This window comes from Nuphar pumila, chromosome 5, assembly GCF_984573655.1.
Source record: "Nuphar pumila chromosome 5, dmNupPumi1.hap1.1, whole genome shotgun sequence".
Classification (NCBI taxonomy): domain Eukaryota; kingdom Viridiplantae; phylum Streptophyta; class Magnoliopsida; order Nymphaeales; family Nymphaeaceae; genus Nuphar; species Nuphar pumila.
Window position 1 is genome coordinate 103,009,889 of NC_143253.1, and position 15,998 is coordinate 103,025,886.

Sequence of the window (15,998 nt, forward strand, 5' to 3'; positions counted from 1 at the left end):
CGATTTATGAAAATCAGGTAGCAAAAAAAATAAAATAAAAATCGCTAAATCGAGTAGCGATTTACGAAAATCGCGTAGCAAAAAAAAAAACAAAAAATCGCGGAAAAGGGTATTACGAAAACCTCGAGCAAGAAACAACCTAAGGAAACATACGAGCACCATGATCAAATAAAATACTTTATTGCGCTTTTTTGAAAGTTATAAGAGAGAAAGAAAATAAAGAATTTATACAAGGCCCCCCCATTTTTTTTTCTGGGGGGCATTGCCCCCCCTCCCCAGAGACCCCCTCCTGTAAGGGTGGCCCCCTGCCCACTGACCGCACAGTGGGACCCACGCTAGTGGGAGTCCCCAGACCCTCCTCCTGTAAGGGCAAAAACCATGAATCAGGCTCCACAACTCATCAAGTTGAACCATGCTACAATCAGTGTGCATGTGAGTCGGTGCTTGATGGAGCAGTGTAGGATCTTCAGTTGAATGTGGACAGAGGCAGAAAGAGAAGGGAGAGAGAGAGAGAGGGTTGATGTTCATGGCCTTCTTGAAGGGAAATTCCTTTCTCGGATAATCTTGCAATGCAGGGACTGAGTCTTAAATAACTATCTTCGGGGTACTTAAGTATTTGCAACCGCTCCTTTTTTAGAATTGTCGCTTTATGACACCAATGGAGGAAAGGGTACTTAAGTCTTTGCAATCGCACTGAACTCCGACGCTAACTGGCAAACATGGGGATACAAGCCGCACATGCTTACATACATGGCGCTCATTGGGACCCCTGAACACGCGATGTAGCTAACGGTCGTCTTCGAGGGGTGGGGGGGGGGCACATAACCTGCTTCGGCCCTAAAGGGGTTTGACATAGTGAGATGGGACCTAGGCCGCTAGGCAGGTGGTCTAGGTTCAAATCCCATGGGTGTCACCTCTGGCGCAAGCCAAAGTGTGGTGACTTCTTTTGGGCAAGGAAACCCACATGCAAATGTAAACATGGATCAACTCCAACATCAACCATATCCGACCCGTTGTAACAATAAACTAAGTAGCTCAACTAACGGCAGTCTCTCTCTCTCTCTCTCTCTCCAAAACCAAATTGTTGTTGGCTCTCCGATATCTGAGAACTCCCAAATTCCCAAAAGAAATCTGAAGGAATGTGGAGGAGACTATCACCCACATTCCGCCTCTTCATCAATTCCTCTGCTTCCTCTTCTTCTTCTTTTTGTTCTTTGAAGTTCAGAGCAGAAACCAGCATCATACCGTCGACCAACAATGGAATCCCTTCCTCTTCGCCGACCCCCATGATCCCAAATCCTTTTGGAGGCGGGTTTAGGGCCTACAGCAGCCTCCTGAGCCTCAACGATCTCAGGGACAACAAGGGGTCGAGGAAGAAGAAGACGAGGAAGGGCAGAGGGATAGGGTCGGGGAAAGGGAAGACGGCGGGGAGGGGGCACAAGGGCCAGAAGGCGAGGGGGACGATGAAGTTCGGGTTCGAAGGCGGGCAGACGCCGCTGCGAAGGAGGCTTCCCAAGAGGGGATTCAAGAACCCGTTCAGCTTGACGTTTCAGGCACGGCCCTTCCCTTCTTGTTGTGATTTTTTCGTTTTTAGCTGTGTTTCTTGTTGGTTTTCGACGTACGTTATAGATTTTAGCTATTCGGCATTCTGCTCAAAGGTGCCATCTTTTGTTTTCTTTTGACATGGTTTGCTTCGTTTTCGAGCTTTTTTTAGTTGAGATGCTTTATTTTGAATATTCTTGGCTTAGATATAGTAGTTGTTTTTTTGGGCTGGGTTGGGTGTTTTCAGTCTTGATTGTTGCAATGAAGGTACGTTGTGGGCACTTCATTCTTTTGTGTTTGCTTGCTCGTTTAGTTTGTTTTCTTGGTATATTCTGTGAGTGATCTATGGCTTTGGGGATTTATAGAAATGGATCATTGCGACCTTGGGTCCACAAGGAATAGAGGCTTCTTGAATCCGGAAGAAGGAGAAAAAATATATTTGTTCTATGATCCAACTCTATCTTACGTGAAATCTTATAGCCTCTTTTGTAGTGAAGAGTTACATAGTATAAAACATTCATCTGTAAGACTGTAACTACTTCTATTTTAATTATGGAAACTATCTTATCTAGATCAAAATTTTAACATTCTGTTGGGTGCAGCACAAAGGAAGCTATGGAGAATGGTGATAAAAATAAGGAAAGGAAGTGCGGTTAGGCTGGTGATCTCATGGGAATCAGAATCTCCCAAAGAGAGATTTTTGTGATGTATATTTTCTGCTTACTTGATCTTCTAAGAGATTTTCCTTTCTATAAAGTCATCCTCCTCTCTTTGGCCAACCGTAATCCCGGGTGAAACGACCCTTCTCTATTTCACTCACCATTCAAACAACCAACCTTATCTAACTAAGTTAAACAATCAAAATGTAGAGTGAATAGGTAAATATAAGAGATAAAACTTAAGTAAACAATTAGGACAAATACTTAATTATACTTTAAGTAAACTTTGGTAAATTAGTTAGTTAGGTTATTCCACACGGTTAGAGATAAGGGCTCCATGACCACATGGCCCTCCATCCTAGGGCCAACAATCTTCCTCTTGGACATGGTCGAATCTCAATATAGTGGTTTTCTCCCACTATTTAAAACTTTCAAATTCAAATCTGATTATGAGGCTCACTACTCTATCATAACAAAATTATCATTAAGAAGCTATGTCACATGGGTGCGGGTGCGGGGGGTGCGACACTTTTAAAAAAATTGGGTGCGGGGGTGCGGCAAAAAAAAAAAAATATATATATATATATATATATATATATATATATATATAAAGTCCAAAAGTTGGACATAAATGACCCTAGGTGCGGTCAACGCACCCAGGGTCAGGTTGACCGCACGCGCACACGCATCGCATCACGTCGACGCGGGTGCGGCACCCAGTTTGCAGAGTCCCTGTGACATGGTTAAGAAGCCATTAATACTAGGTAGATAAAAATTCATCCTTGCCTAATCATGGAGTTCTCAACTCCGATTCACATGGAGGTATCAACTCCAATTCTCATGGAGTTTTCAACTCCAATTCTCATGGAGTTTTCAACTCCAATTTTATTAACCTCTGTTGATATTTTTAGCTTCAAACATTTAATGAAGCGGTTTCTCCAAATGGTAAAAACTAATATTGCGTGCAAACAATATATATTCTAGCATGTTTCTAAATTTTTTTAATAAAAAAAGTAAAAACATCATATTTATCATATTCCTGCTTTCTAGAAAAACTAAATTAAAATTATGTACCTCATGTCCCTTAAAAAAAGTACAAATATTCCAATAACATTATCCTGATATTGGCAAATTCACAATAAAAGAAAAACACACTCAATATAAGGGACATATTTTCTTGTCATTTACAAAATAATTATATTTTTCTAGATCCATTTTCATCCACAACAATACTCATCGATTCATTGCTTTGACTAATCATAAAAGTGGTCAAGCACACAAATAACCATAATAATCAACACATTTAGCAATTAAATTTGTATAGAGAAAAGTCATCCTATGCGAAAAAAAAAATATTCACATTTTTCATTCATTCAAATAAAAAACAATATTATCATTAATGAGTAAAAACAATCAACATTTATTTATAAAGCTTGTCTATCACAACACTTATTCAAAATAAAACTAAATAAAGAGTTTAAATTGTAAATAACCCATGGTCTTCGACAAATATGCATTCAAATTTAATAAAAGCATGTTTACCCATAATAACCTTTTTCTCGAAGAATCTGACTTCAAAGCCCTTTCTTATCAGGGCTGAAATAGATACTAGATTCTGTCTCATGGATGAAATAAATAAAACATCGATCATAACACGTTGGTGCTTAGTACACCAAGTTTATAGGATTCAACACCTAAGACATTACAATAGGTATTGTTGCCCATATAAACACAATGCTCTCTAGGTTGGTACTCTTGCATATTTGTTGCCCTGTCCTTGCTTTTGGCAATATGTCAGGTCACACCTGAATCCATCCATCAACCTAAAAGGTCATGATCCACAAAGTGACATTCGAATGCCACACAAATGACATCATGCTTCTACTTCATTCTTTCATTGTTGTTGTCATTATTGTTGGGATTGTTACCTTTTGTCACCACGACTTCAAAAACACTTTTTCACGTGTCCAAGTTTTCTGCACTTGTAATACTGAACCTAAGTGGCGTTTCCTTGTGGCTTATGAAATATTGGACCACCCTTGTTAAATTTGCCAGATTGCCTATTTTGACCTTTTTTTAAATGATAGGGTTCTGGTGTAACACGACTACCACTCCCAACATCTCAAGCTACCAACAATTCATTTTTTTCCTTTGATTATATGCTTCTGTTCCATGGATAATTGGGCTGGTAGCTCAGTTAGATTCAGGTTCTTGGAATCAAGTCTAAGGGCTACAATGACCACTTGCTAGGAGGACAATAAAGTGTTCAAGATTGTAGATATTTGCATACAATCTGGTATGGCATTTTCAGTCATAGCCAGGTCTTTGGCCATAACTAATATTTTGTTCACACCTTCAACAACATTGTCATCAGCGTTCATCCTATGGGAGTTGTATTGCTCCAGAAGCATTTGGATATGAGTTTATGAAGTTAATGTTAAAATGTATTCCTATTATATATATATATTATCTCTCCCTCTCTCTCTCTCTATATATATAGAGAGAGCTACATATACATATATAGCGTATATATATATGTATACGTATCTCTATGTATATATATATCTTTTTCTAACCCGATAAAGGGTAATTTAGACTTTTCACATTTTACGCATATTCCAATAGGAATATGCTTGTGCTTTTTATTTTCTTCTTTATTTTTTCTTTCTTTTTCTTTTTTCTTTTCTTTTTTTTCGTACTTGCATTTGGGGGGGGGGGGTGGCAATTTCTGACACGACCTGCCAACCCGACCCGCCAACCCGCTTCTTAGGCGGGTTCGGGTTTGGCTTAAATGGGTTCGTGTCGTTAACGGGTCGAACCGCTTAACCCGTTTATTAAACGGGTCAGGTTCGTGTTAGGGGTATGCCAACCTGCCAACCCGTTTAATAAACAGATTAGGCGGGCGGGTCATGTCATTGATCCAAAACCCAAACAAAACACCTCAGCGTCATCCTACCCTAAACCCTGCCCACAAACTGCCCCCTTTTGCGACTCTCTCTCACTCTTTCTCACAGAATGATCACCTCCTCCAGATGCCCTCTCTTGTCTCTCCCCCTTGCCCTTCCCCAGCTGCACCCCTAACCCTAACCCCAACCATTGCAGACCCTCCACCGTCGTCCTATGCAGGTCACGGCGGCTCAAGTCGGAGACCCTCAAGTTCGAGCCAACCCACGTCTTCTCCACCGTTCGATCCTTCGCTCCTGCCACCATTGCTAACCTCAGTCCGAGCTTCGACTTTCTCGGCTGCGCCGTCTCGGGGCTCGGTGACCACGTCACTGTCGATCCCTCCGTCTATCCCGGCCGCATCGCGATCGCCACCATCCACGGCGCCCCCAGGCTCACCCTCGACCCGCTCCACAACTGCGCGGGGATCGCAGCCCTCCGGGCCCTCGGTGTCCGATCCGTCGGCATCTCGGTGTCGCTGGAGAAGGGGCTCCCTCTCGGCAGCGGCCTTGGCTCGAGCGCGGCCAGTGCCGCCGCCTTTGCCGTGAACGCCCTCTTCGACGGCCGACTCTCCGACCTCGACCTCGTCCTTGCCAACCCGTTTACCCGAACCCGACCCACCAACCCGCCCGCTAACCCGCCAACCCGTTTACCCGACCCGTTTATTAAACGGGTTAACCGTGTCGTGTCGGGTTACCCGTTTAATAAATGGGTCGGGTTCGTGTTTGCCACAACCGACCCATTTAATAAACGGGTCGGGTTCGTGTTGAGGTATGCTGACCTGCCAACCCGACCCGATTGCCACCCTTAGGGGCAATCTAGTCGTTGGGCCCCTCCAACGGTCCAACGACTAGATTGGAGCCCCTCCAAGGGTCTCTCTTTGGTTCTTATAAATAGGGGTTCTCCCCTTGTACATAAATAGTTTTTTTAGTGTGAGAGCGCATGCTCCTTTGCATTTCAATAAAGAGATTTATTTTTATGCCTTTGTGCATAATCATTCAAGTGTTCTTTGGGTGCCTTTGTGCACATCTCTTGTGAGGAATTAGTGCTTGTATGCATGTTGTCTCTTTAAAGACATTTTCACATGGTATCAGAGCTTGGTTATTATAGAAGTGAATAGTGTGCCACTTCATTTCATCATGCGCCTCGAAAGTCATGCACTCCACACTCTCTTGGATTTTGGCGTGAAGACCTTTTGCCATTTGTATCAAGAAGCATACTTCATCAAGTAAGCTCCAAGGAACCCTTTTGTGGTAAGCATTTCTTCTCTCCTCTTTTCTTCTCTTCTCAAATGGGGGAAAAGGATTCACACTTCTCTTTTGGGTTCAAATTGAGTGGCTCAAATTATCATGTTTGGGCCAGAAATATGCAAGCCCATATCAAGGGTAAAGGGCTTTGGGGATATGTTCAAGGCTTAATGCCGGAACCGAAATCGAAACCAAAAATTACTTTGGTATAAAGAGGAGAAATAAAAATTCTTGAAGGTGAAGAAAGAAATAAAGCTCTAGAAGACTATTTCAAGAAGCATGAGGAATGAGAGATGAGAAATTTTAAAATCCTATCATGGATTTTCTCATCCGTTGAGACAAAGATCAATGCCAACATCATAAAATTCAAAAAAGCTTCTCAAGTATGGTAATATCTTGAAAAGATGTATACTTCAAGAGATTTATCTCACAAGTATTATCTTCCAAAAGTGGCCTTGACCCTCAAACAAAATGAAATGACTATTAGAGAATATTTTGCGGAATTGTCATCCATTTGGGATGAACTTGCCATGCTTGAACCCAAATGGACTGGTAAAACCATTGAGCTTAGACATAAGCAATTGGAGGAGGATCAAATTTTTAATTTTCTAAATAGGCTTAGACTCGAATTCGAACAAATACGATCCTCCCTTCTTTCCTCCTTCACTTTCCCTTCTCTTGAGGATGTTATTACCAAACTAAGTGGGGAAGAAACTCATATGGGTATAAGCAAAAACAACCCAAGTGTTCTTGCAACATCCTCCAACCAAGAAGAAAGTGGTGGTGTAAATGTCGTTTCAAGATCGGAGAACAATTTGAGAACTTACAAACCTCCTCACTTCAAAAATCAAAATCAAGTGGTCAAGGAGGTAAAAAAGACTATAGCAAGATTGTGTGCCACTTTTGTAAGAAACCGGGACACATCAAACCGGTTTGCCCAAAATGGAAGAAGTTGCTAGCTATGACTACCACATCTCAACCCCAAAAGGAAGAAAGTTCATCTTCTTTAAATTGAGCTCTTTTCTTGCATCAAATTGTGGAAGCAGTTCAACCACTTCTTAAGAGACAATTTTTGGAGCGGCCACGTCCACCTTCTCTCCTCCCGGTAAGACTTCTTGGCTTTTGGATTCGGGTGCCTCTTTTCATATGTCTTCAAATATTTGTTCTCTTTCCGAATATTTAAAAATTTTCTCTCCAACTTTTGTTTCAACCGCGGATGACACTTCTCTTAAAATCAAAGGAATCAAAAATTTTGAAGAACAAGGTTTTCTTATCCCTAAAATTAGATTTATACCAAAATTGAATTTAAATTTGCTTTCAGTCTCTCAACTCTTGGACCATGGATGTGATATAAAATTCTCATCTAATAAATGGTGGATACATGATCGCCAGTCCGAAAAGTTGATTGGGGAATGCTCTAGGAAGGGAGATCTATACTATATGAATCTTTTTCGTATTCCAAAGAATCCTTTTTGTAATGTTGTGCAACATAAAGACATTAATGTATGACACAACAAACTTGGGTATCCTAATATCTCCAAGATTTTTTATTTACCTTTTGCCAAACATCTATGTAAGAATAATTTCACTTGTAATGATTGCACTCTTGGAAAAATGAGAAGTTTGCCTTTTTATCAAAGATCTATGTTTACTATAAAACCATTTGAACTTGTTCATTTGGATGTTTGGGGACCGACACCCGTTATCTCAAAAGGAGGGTTTGCATATTACGTGATTTTTGTGGATGATTATTCTAGATATTCTTGGATATACTTTCTCAAACATAAACATGAGCTTTTCTCAACATTTAAAACCTATTATATGATGATTAAAAATCAATTTGACGAAAATTTGAAAATTTTTAGAACCGATTCTGGAGGAGAATATCTCTCAAATGAATTTAAGAGTTATCTTGAAAAACATGGGATAATCCATCAAAAATTATGTTTCAAAACACTTCAACAAAAATGGTTTGGCCGAAAGAAAACATAGACACATCATTGAGACATCTAGAACCTTACTTATTTCTCAAAACATTCCAAAAAGATTTTGGGCTGAGGCAGTTCTTGCGTCCGTCTATCTGATGCAGAGCAGGATGAACTTGGGTTCATACAACGTGACTCACGTAGGGGACTAGATTTGCACTCTGGGAATCAGATCCAAGCAGTGGATCCAATTCCCATATTGGTTCCAAGACATGGAGGGAAGGTTCCACTGTGTACCAATGCCAGGCAAGTACAGAGAGTACGGGTCAGACAACTCCATATCCAACATCATGCCAGAGCAGCATCGGGTCCGGCCCCGGACCCAATACCCGGATCCAACCAAAGTCTTTAAAACCCCCTCTAGGGTTTCGTGCACAGGCAGAGAACGTTGAAAAATCCCAGCAGCTTTTCCCTTTCAGCAGTTTTCCCTTTTTCAGCCTGTTTTGCTTGTCTTTTATTTGCAGCATCCTTTTTCCTATTTCTTGCATTCAACCATACTTTTTTTTTACTGTTTCAGTCTATTGCTACTGCATTCCGGATTGGCGTACTCATTGTTCTACTAGCGTGTTGGTTTACCGTTCTTTACCTTCATTGTAATCGTTTATTAAATTCCAAATAAGATTGTTGCTCGATCGGTTGGACCGAGCCTTTGTCATTGCACGTTGTCATTGCCATTTTGATACCGCACGAGTGGTTTTGGAAGGAGCCTCCAGCGTCTGTCCATTTGGGAACGCTGATCCTGTCACGGCAATAATAGCTTCAGCGTTCGGCATGCATGCGACAACGTCAGATCCTTGCGGGGTGATTTGTTCTTTCTGTCGCTGTGCCGAAGAGCAGCAGGTTGGGTCCAAATAACGCTTAAGCGTCGCACCCCCCCTGCATCAAAGTGGTATCAGAGCGGGCGTCCACCTTCATCAGCGAGATGACTCTTGAAGCGGGGACCGATCCGGCACGAGGCGACTCTTGAAGCGGGGAGCTAATGTACAAGTTCTCTTTATATTTATCGATATTAGTTGCATAAGGTGATTGAGTTTCTCCAGTAGTTTAAATTGGTACTCAGTTTTGAGCTCTTGAACCTAAATCTGGTTACCCTCCTCACCTTTTCTTAGTTGTTTTCTTTGATCAAATTGAGAGCAAATCATTCCATGGGAGGCTTGAGTTTGCAAAAAGCATGGATGTTACATTAAGATGCAAGAACTGATCTAGGAAATATACAACTGGAAAAAATGAAGCAATTAACAGTATATTCCACCGAGTAGTCCTAGAGGAACATCAGTTGATATGAAGCCGGATGTCACAAGCAGCAAGTTCACTTGTTATGAATTATGTCATGACAATCTGTATATCAACATATGCACCAAAAAATAGTTTGGCACTTCATTAAAATGATGGAAATTTGACAAAGGCAACATGCCATTGGTTTTATATCACAAATTCATGGTAAAATTATTGGAGTAAAATATGAAGTTTAGATTTTCCTATTTTCAATAGGTGTATTAAGTTCACTGTTGGATAATTTAAGCTGATTCAACTGTTTTATAAGACTTTGTGATTTAGCTTTAAAGAAAGGATGACCATCCTTTTATTTTTTTGCCTTAAATATCATCCTACTGTTATCTGTTATGCAAGGTGGACTCATCTTGAATAAAGCAGCTTAAGATTCATTTCTGAGTAAGGCTTGGCAAAGAAGTACTTCCAAACTATTGATCTAGTTGCATATTTTCTTTCTTGATGCTTTGATTTGGCCTTTGCCTGTGCTGAAACTATGCTCCTTGTAAGGAAAGCAAATACTATATATATATATATATATATATATATGTGTGATGCCGTTTATGTGAGTTAAACTACTGTACATGCGCTATTACATTTACATGGATTGACCAAGTACTGTGATCTCAATAGTGACAGTATCATACTCATTATCCACTCTCTTAAAGATAATTGACCAATTGGTTGTGGAACTCCCTGCAGTGATATTCTTTCATTCTTCATTGGATTACAACAGAATATGTCATGGTAATGAGCAGGTTGCATCAGTCAATGATCTCATAAATTTTGTTCTAAGCATAATTAGCTTCTATCTTTCACTATCCTTTACCTTGTTTCTGTCCTATGTTTGATCCTTATACTGTGTCTTATGCCTTCCTTGAATCCTCCTCTTGTACTGCATTATTTTTATCAGTCCTTTTCTTTTTGCACCTAATCTGATTTTTCTTTCTAATTTATTTTCCGAGGAGAAAAAGGACATAATGAGTCACATCTCTGTGCACTATTTGCATCACTATTTTTTTTAATTGTTCACAATATCATTATTGCCTGTATCATTGAAAACTTCCGTTCATATCAGTGCTCATATTTGACATAAAAATCTGTTCACTGTTCAATCTTTTTCTTTTTTTTCTCTATTCAATGCCTTTTGTTTTTTGATCCATCCTTCGAAATGATGCTTTCACTAGGTTATCATCTTGCAATGAACCTATCACTGAGTAGCACATGCAGGACTGAATGATGTTATCAAGAATATTAGGATTATGTGCTTGCACCATGTTGTGTGTCCTGCAACTGAATTTATTGTTATGTCTGAATTTTTAATGAGGGCTGCATTTTATGAGTAGAAGAATTAGTGCTAACAGTTGTGTGCAACCGTGGATGACTAGGGTCATAACAAAACCATGAGGAAGCATAGTAGCTCAATAATCATAATTTGGTTCTAGTCATGTAAACCATTTTCATGTGGTAATGGAGCTGGGCTCTATGTTTCTGTTTTCCGTGTCAACTTGGTGAAACATGGGCCCAAGTAGTCAATCTTTTGTTGTTTGCCAACTTGGGCTTGTCACTGCTTTATCAATCTGGTTATCAGAAGATTCTGTGGTTCTAGACTTTTCTGTTTCTTTTGTGCATTCATCTTACAGGAAGCTCAATTATGTTGTGGTTTCTTGCCTTGTATTTAAGGCAGGCGTTTCTAATATGGTTTATTTTTCTTCTACTCCAAGAACAGCCAGTGGGCTTGGGAAAGATTGCATATCTAATAAATGCTGGCAAGATTGACTCCTCAGAGTTGATAACAATAAAAACACTGAAGGTATCCCTGCTCCCTCTCTTCACTTTCTGCATCAAATTTATTGTCTGGAAAGCTAGGTCACAAAGATACGCACAGACAAGGATGTGTGATGTGGGTGTATCTCGCAGATTCAATTTTTTTGGGAAAAATAGGACATGAGAACACGCGTTTTTTTAATAAAAACTATTTTTTTAATATAAAATATGCATTTTTATTGAAAATGCTAAAAAACATTAAAAATTATCAAAATAATATTAGAATAAGGACTGTAGGTGTCAGTGTCTGTGTCTGCATGTCCGTGTGTGTCATGGGGGACACTGCCAAAAATGGCATGTCCCTGTGACATAGATGGAGAATATACATCTAAATATCTGCACATGCAGGATACTGGTGCCATCGGCAAGCAGATTAAAGATGGTGTAAGATTGATGGGACGTGGTGCTGAACAGATCAAGTGGCCAATTCATCTTGAGGTTAGCAGATTTAAACCACTGAGCCTTCAACTCTCTATAATTGAGCAATATACACAACATTTTAGAGATCTGAGTGGGAAAATTAACTGATGATTTGTTAAAATGATGAACATGTCAATTAGATGTGTTAATGGAAGTACAAATGCTCAAACTTGTTCAGCATGGAAACTACAAGGTTCCCATTGAGCAGGCCATGATTTTCATTCAGGATGGATGAGAGCTTCGTCCTCCTCTTTGGGTTGGGGGGCCTGAAATGCCATCATTTGTGGTGGGATTCATGGCATATGACGGGGGGTCTCAGTTCGGATCGAACAGGGGCTGTCACCCAGCTTCACTATTACTACCTGCTACTTTTGTTGATCACGGTTTTTTTTTTGTCATTTGAGCAGATTGCTGATTATGTCGGATCACACCTTGCTTTTTGAAACTCAGATTTGTATATATTGGTTCGAAGCTTAACATCAGAAGTTGAAGACCGTTATTTTAGTTCATGCACCCCATACATGCATGCACATGCACACGCTTATCAAAGTTATTTTCTACTTACGGTTTCCCTGTTCCAGATCATTGAAAATCAAAATTCTCAATTTAAAGCATGACCTGGTAACAGAAAAAGTTGCCATCTAAAGATAGTTTAACGTGCTGATAGAAACTCTGTATTATGAGTATTTGGATGATCAAGCATGATAAAATCAAGGTACCATCCTCTTAGAAATGGACAGCACTTGGTGTAACTGAGAGTTGCTAGAGCGTCTTGCTTGTTTTCTTATTATATGCAATGCATTCAGGTATCAAGGGTGACAGCTAGGGCAAAGGAAGCAGTAGAAACAGCAGGCGGGTCAGTGAGGAGGGTTTACTACAACAAGTTGGGCTTGCGTGCGTTGCTGAAGCCGGAGTGGTTTGAGAAGAAGGGAAGGCTGTTACCAAGACCAGCGAGACCGCCCCCCAAACAGCTCGATAAAGTCGATAGCATTGGCCGTTTACCTGCCCCAACCAAGCCAATCCCGTTTGAATCGCCTGAGGTAGAATCTGGTTCCACACCAATGTCATCATAGTCTCATTCAACCAGTAGCTTCCCATTGATCTCAATTCAAGCTAGGAAAAGGTTGTAGGTCTTTATGTGTTTTGGTCAACTGTGGTTCAAATTTTGTTGTAGCTTTGCTATGATAATGTTCTGATTACATGGAGGCTGCATTTGTTCATCTCTCTATGATAATGTTCTGATTGCGTGGAACTGCAGTTTTCATCTCTCTCTCTCTTTCTCTCTCTTTTCAAGAGGACAAATGGAGCAATTCAGGTGAGATTCAATAAATATAGATCCAACTTTTCACACTCACACATAGCTCGGCTGGAGTCCATTCGACAGGGTTCAATCTTTCCTGCACCAGGGACTCACCGAGAAAGTAGGTAGTAGACACCGATCTCAATGCTGGTAATGGTAACCCACCAAACCAACATCTTTAATGTGCTGGTAGGGCTAGAATCTGGATTTTGTCGATAAATTGTACGTTTTCTTTCTCTCGGTTTTGCTGATGAAAACATAAATATTGGGATAAAATCGTGAAATATGAATTTAAAGGATAATAACTGTGATACTTTCAATATATGACGATATATTTAATGTTTAAAACAGGTGGCAGAAATTTGTGTTTGTTTTGCAATTTTAGTGACAAATATCACAATATTTCTTACTGTGGTGGGGGCCCCAGTCTTCACTCAAGATGGTGCAATTCTAAATCCGACTATCATATTTCACCTTTTTATCCTTGTGAGTGTGTGTGTGTGTGTGTGTGTGTGTGAGAGAGAGAGAGAGAGAGAGAGAGAGAGAGAGAGAGAGAGAGAGAGAGAGAGAGAGAGAGAGAGAGAGAGAGAGAGAGAGAGAGAGCAACTTGGTTTCAAGGTGCAAAATCTGGTACCATTGTTGGGTTTTATTGGCTCTTGTTTTTACTTGAAAGCAAAAAAAAAAAAAATGATGGTATGCTTTATCTGGTATCATTGGTTAAGTTGCCCTTGTTTTTTTTTCTTCAAAGGAGAAAAAAAGGGGTTTGCTTTCTAGCTGGATCTGTCTAACATATGACCCAAATCCAGTTATCCAATTATCATGAACTGTGTAGTAACAAATATGGCAACACACAAGATGCAATCTATAAGCACTTATGGAGAGAAAAAAAAGGTGACGTGAGATAAGTGCAGAGTGGGATCTGGATTGTCAGGGTCCTATCTAAGGGAAAGCTTTTTTCTGGTTTCCATTTAGTGCCTCTGTCACCTAGCTTTAGGGGTAGAAACAGGTCAGTTATGGTCTCTGCATGATGGTAAATTAAAATCCAAATTTTAAGCAGAATTCCAGTCTGGATCCAAAATGTATTCGGCGCAGTAAAGTTGAATCCCAATCCAAATCTTATATGATAGTATTTGCACCAGTAAAAGAGATTGAAAATACCAACGGGCTTGTTTGGCAGGAGCAGTTAGTGCACGTCACCTTATAGATCACATCTTATATGGTGTATGGTTGTATAACTGGTAGGGGTCTGCCTAACCCCAGCTTTCTCTGCCTAAAAAAAAAAGAGAATGAAAACAAGAATTTTACATGTAAAAACCACAAGTTCGTTGAATTTGATTTGGGACTGGAGATAGATCCAATGCAAAATGTTGATCCAATATTTAAAATGGAGTCGACGATACAAACTCGAATCCAATCCAAATGCACATGCAGGAGGTGTTTGAAACCCTTGGAATTCAGATTCTTAGATCTGAGCTTGCATGGGACTCGTTGATATCACGTGGGCCCCACATCGAAGATGTGAGTGGTTGCAAGCAGCTGATCTTATATAAGGGATTCATAATACCTAATATAAGGCTCTGTTTGGGAGCCGGTGTTAGAGGGATTTGCAAGGAGTTGAGAGATATACAAATATTGGATTTCAATGGAAGCGGTTTTCAAGGGAGTTATGGATACCTCTATTCTTTGGAAGCACTAGTAAAGGATTTAGACTTTCAACTCCTGCTTCCTTGATTGTTTGGAGACCAACTTGACATGACATGAAATTTGAAGAGCAAATAATATGGATATAGTCGGATCAGAGCCAATGAAAAAAAAAAAAATCGGATCCAGATCATGGCATGTGAATCTCACAATAGAACCATGAAAAAATAAAAGTACCCACAATGTTTGTGATTATGGTTTGAACTCATAACCTGAGTCATTCTGGGTTAAGTTGGCGCTGGCCAATATCTACTATCCACCATCCACCATCCTGTAGGAGATGCAATCTAGTAGGGTCCAAGCATGGAAGCCTGATCAACTAGAGCTATTGAGTAAATATGATTAATATTTAGGCCCTAGATGGTTATGCAGCAAGCCTGAATGTGGGTCCAAACGAACCCAGGTCTAACCTTCAATAGCTTGTGCCAACACTCACAGTTGGATCAATCAACGTTGGTCGTTAAATAAGCTTAACTGTTTCAGCCAATTTTCTAAATGGGTGTAATCTTTGAAGGCGATCCTACAGGTTGCTAGGGGATCAATTGTGTCCTGTTCCAACCCAGGATTTTAATGTAACAATAGAGTGAATCTTGACATTGGACAACACCCACTAAGGCAATCTGATCCAATACATTATATATGGGTGCAGGACCAAGCCATTTCCAATTTGGGTCCAACAGATTTTTATTGTGTAAAAGATTATTTAAAAATACAAAAAATGACGCTATTGTACGATAAAAAATGATGCGTTTTAAAAAATGACTCACAATTTATCAAATCCGTCGAATGAACAATTCCTTAGGTTTTCATTTTTTGGATGCTTTTACCCTTTTCATGTGCAAATCTCACGAATTTCGCAACCTCCATGAGTTTTTTTTTTTAAATTTGCAGAATAACCTTTGTTCTCATATCTATGTCTCAATCATTCAATATTGAAAACCCACATTTTTATAGCTGTTGAAAATTTGAGACACAAGTCTCGAACATTGTTGTTTTGAGTCAGAACTGAAAACAACTAAAAACCCCTCAGGGGTTCTCATTTAAACAATTCCTTAGGTTTTCATTTTTTGGATGCTTTTACCCTTTTCATGTGCAAACCTCATGA

General features: G+C 39.9%; 1 protein-coding gene across 1 annotated transcript; it reads left to right on the top strand.

Moving 5' to 3' along the window:
• The first annotated feature begins 1,130 nt into the window (after nt 1–1,130).
• LOC149837959 (uncharacterized) lies at nt 1,131–13,138 on the top strand. Its single transcript, XM_090007544.1, has 4 exons — nt 1,131–1,553; nt 11,375–11,458; nt 11,821–11,910; nt 12,699–13,138. The coding sequence occupies exons 1-4, from the start codon at nt 1,140–1,142 to the stop codon at nt 12,963–12,965; spliced, it is 855 nt and encodes a 284-aa protein (XP_089863670.1). The 5' UTR covers nt 1,131–1,139; the 3' UTR covers nt 12,966–13,138.
• The last annotated feature ends 2,860 nt before the right edge of the window (nt 13,139–15,998 follow it).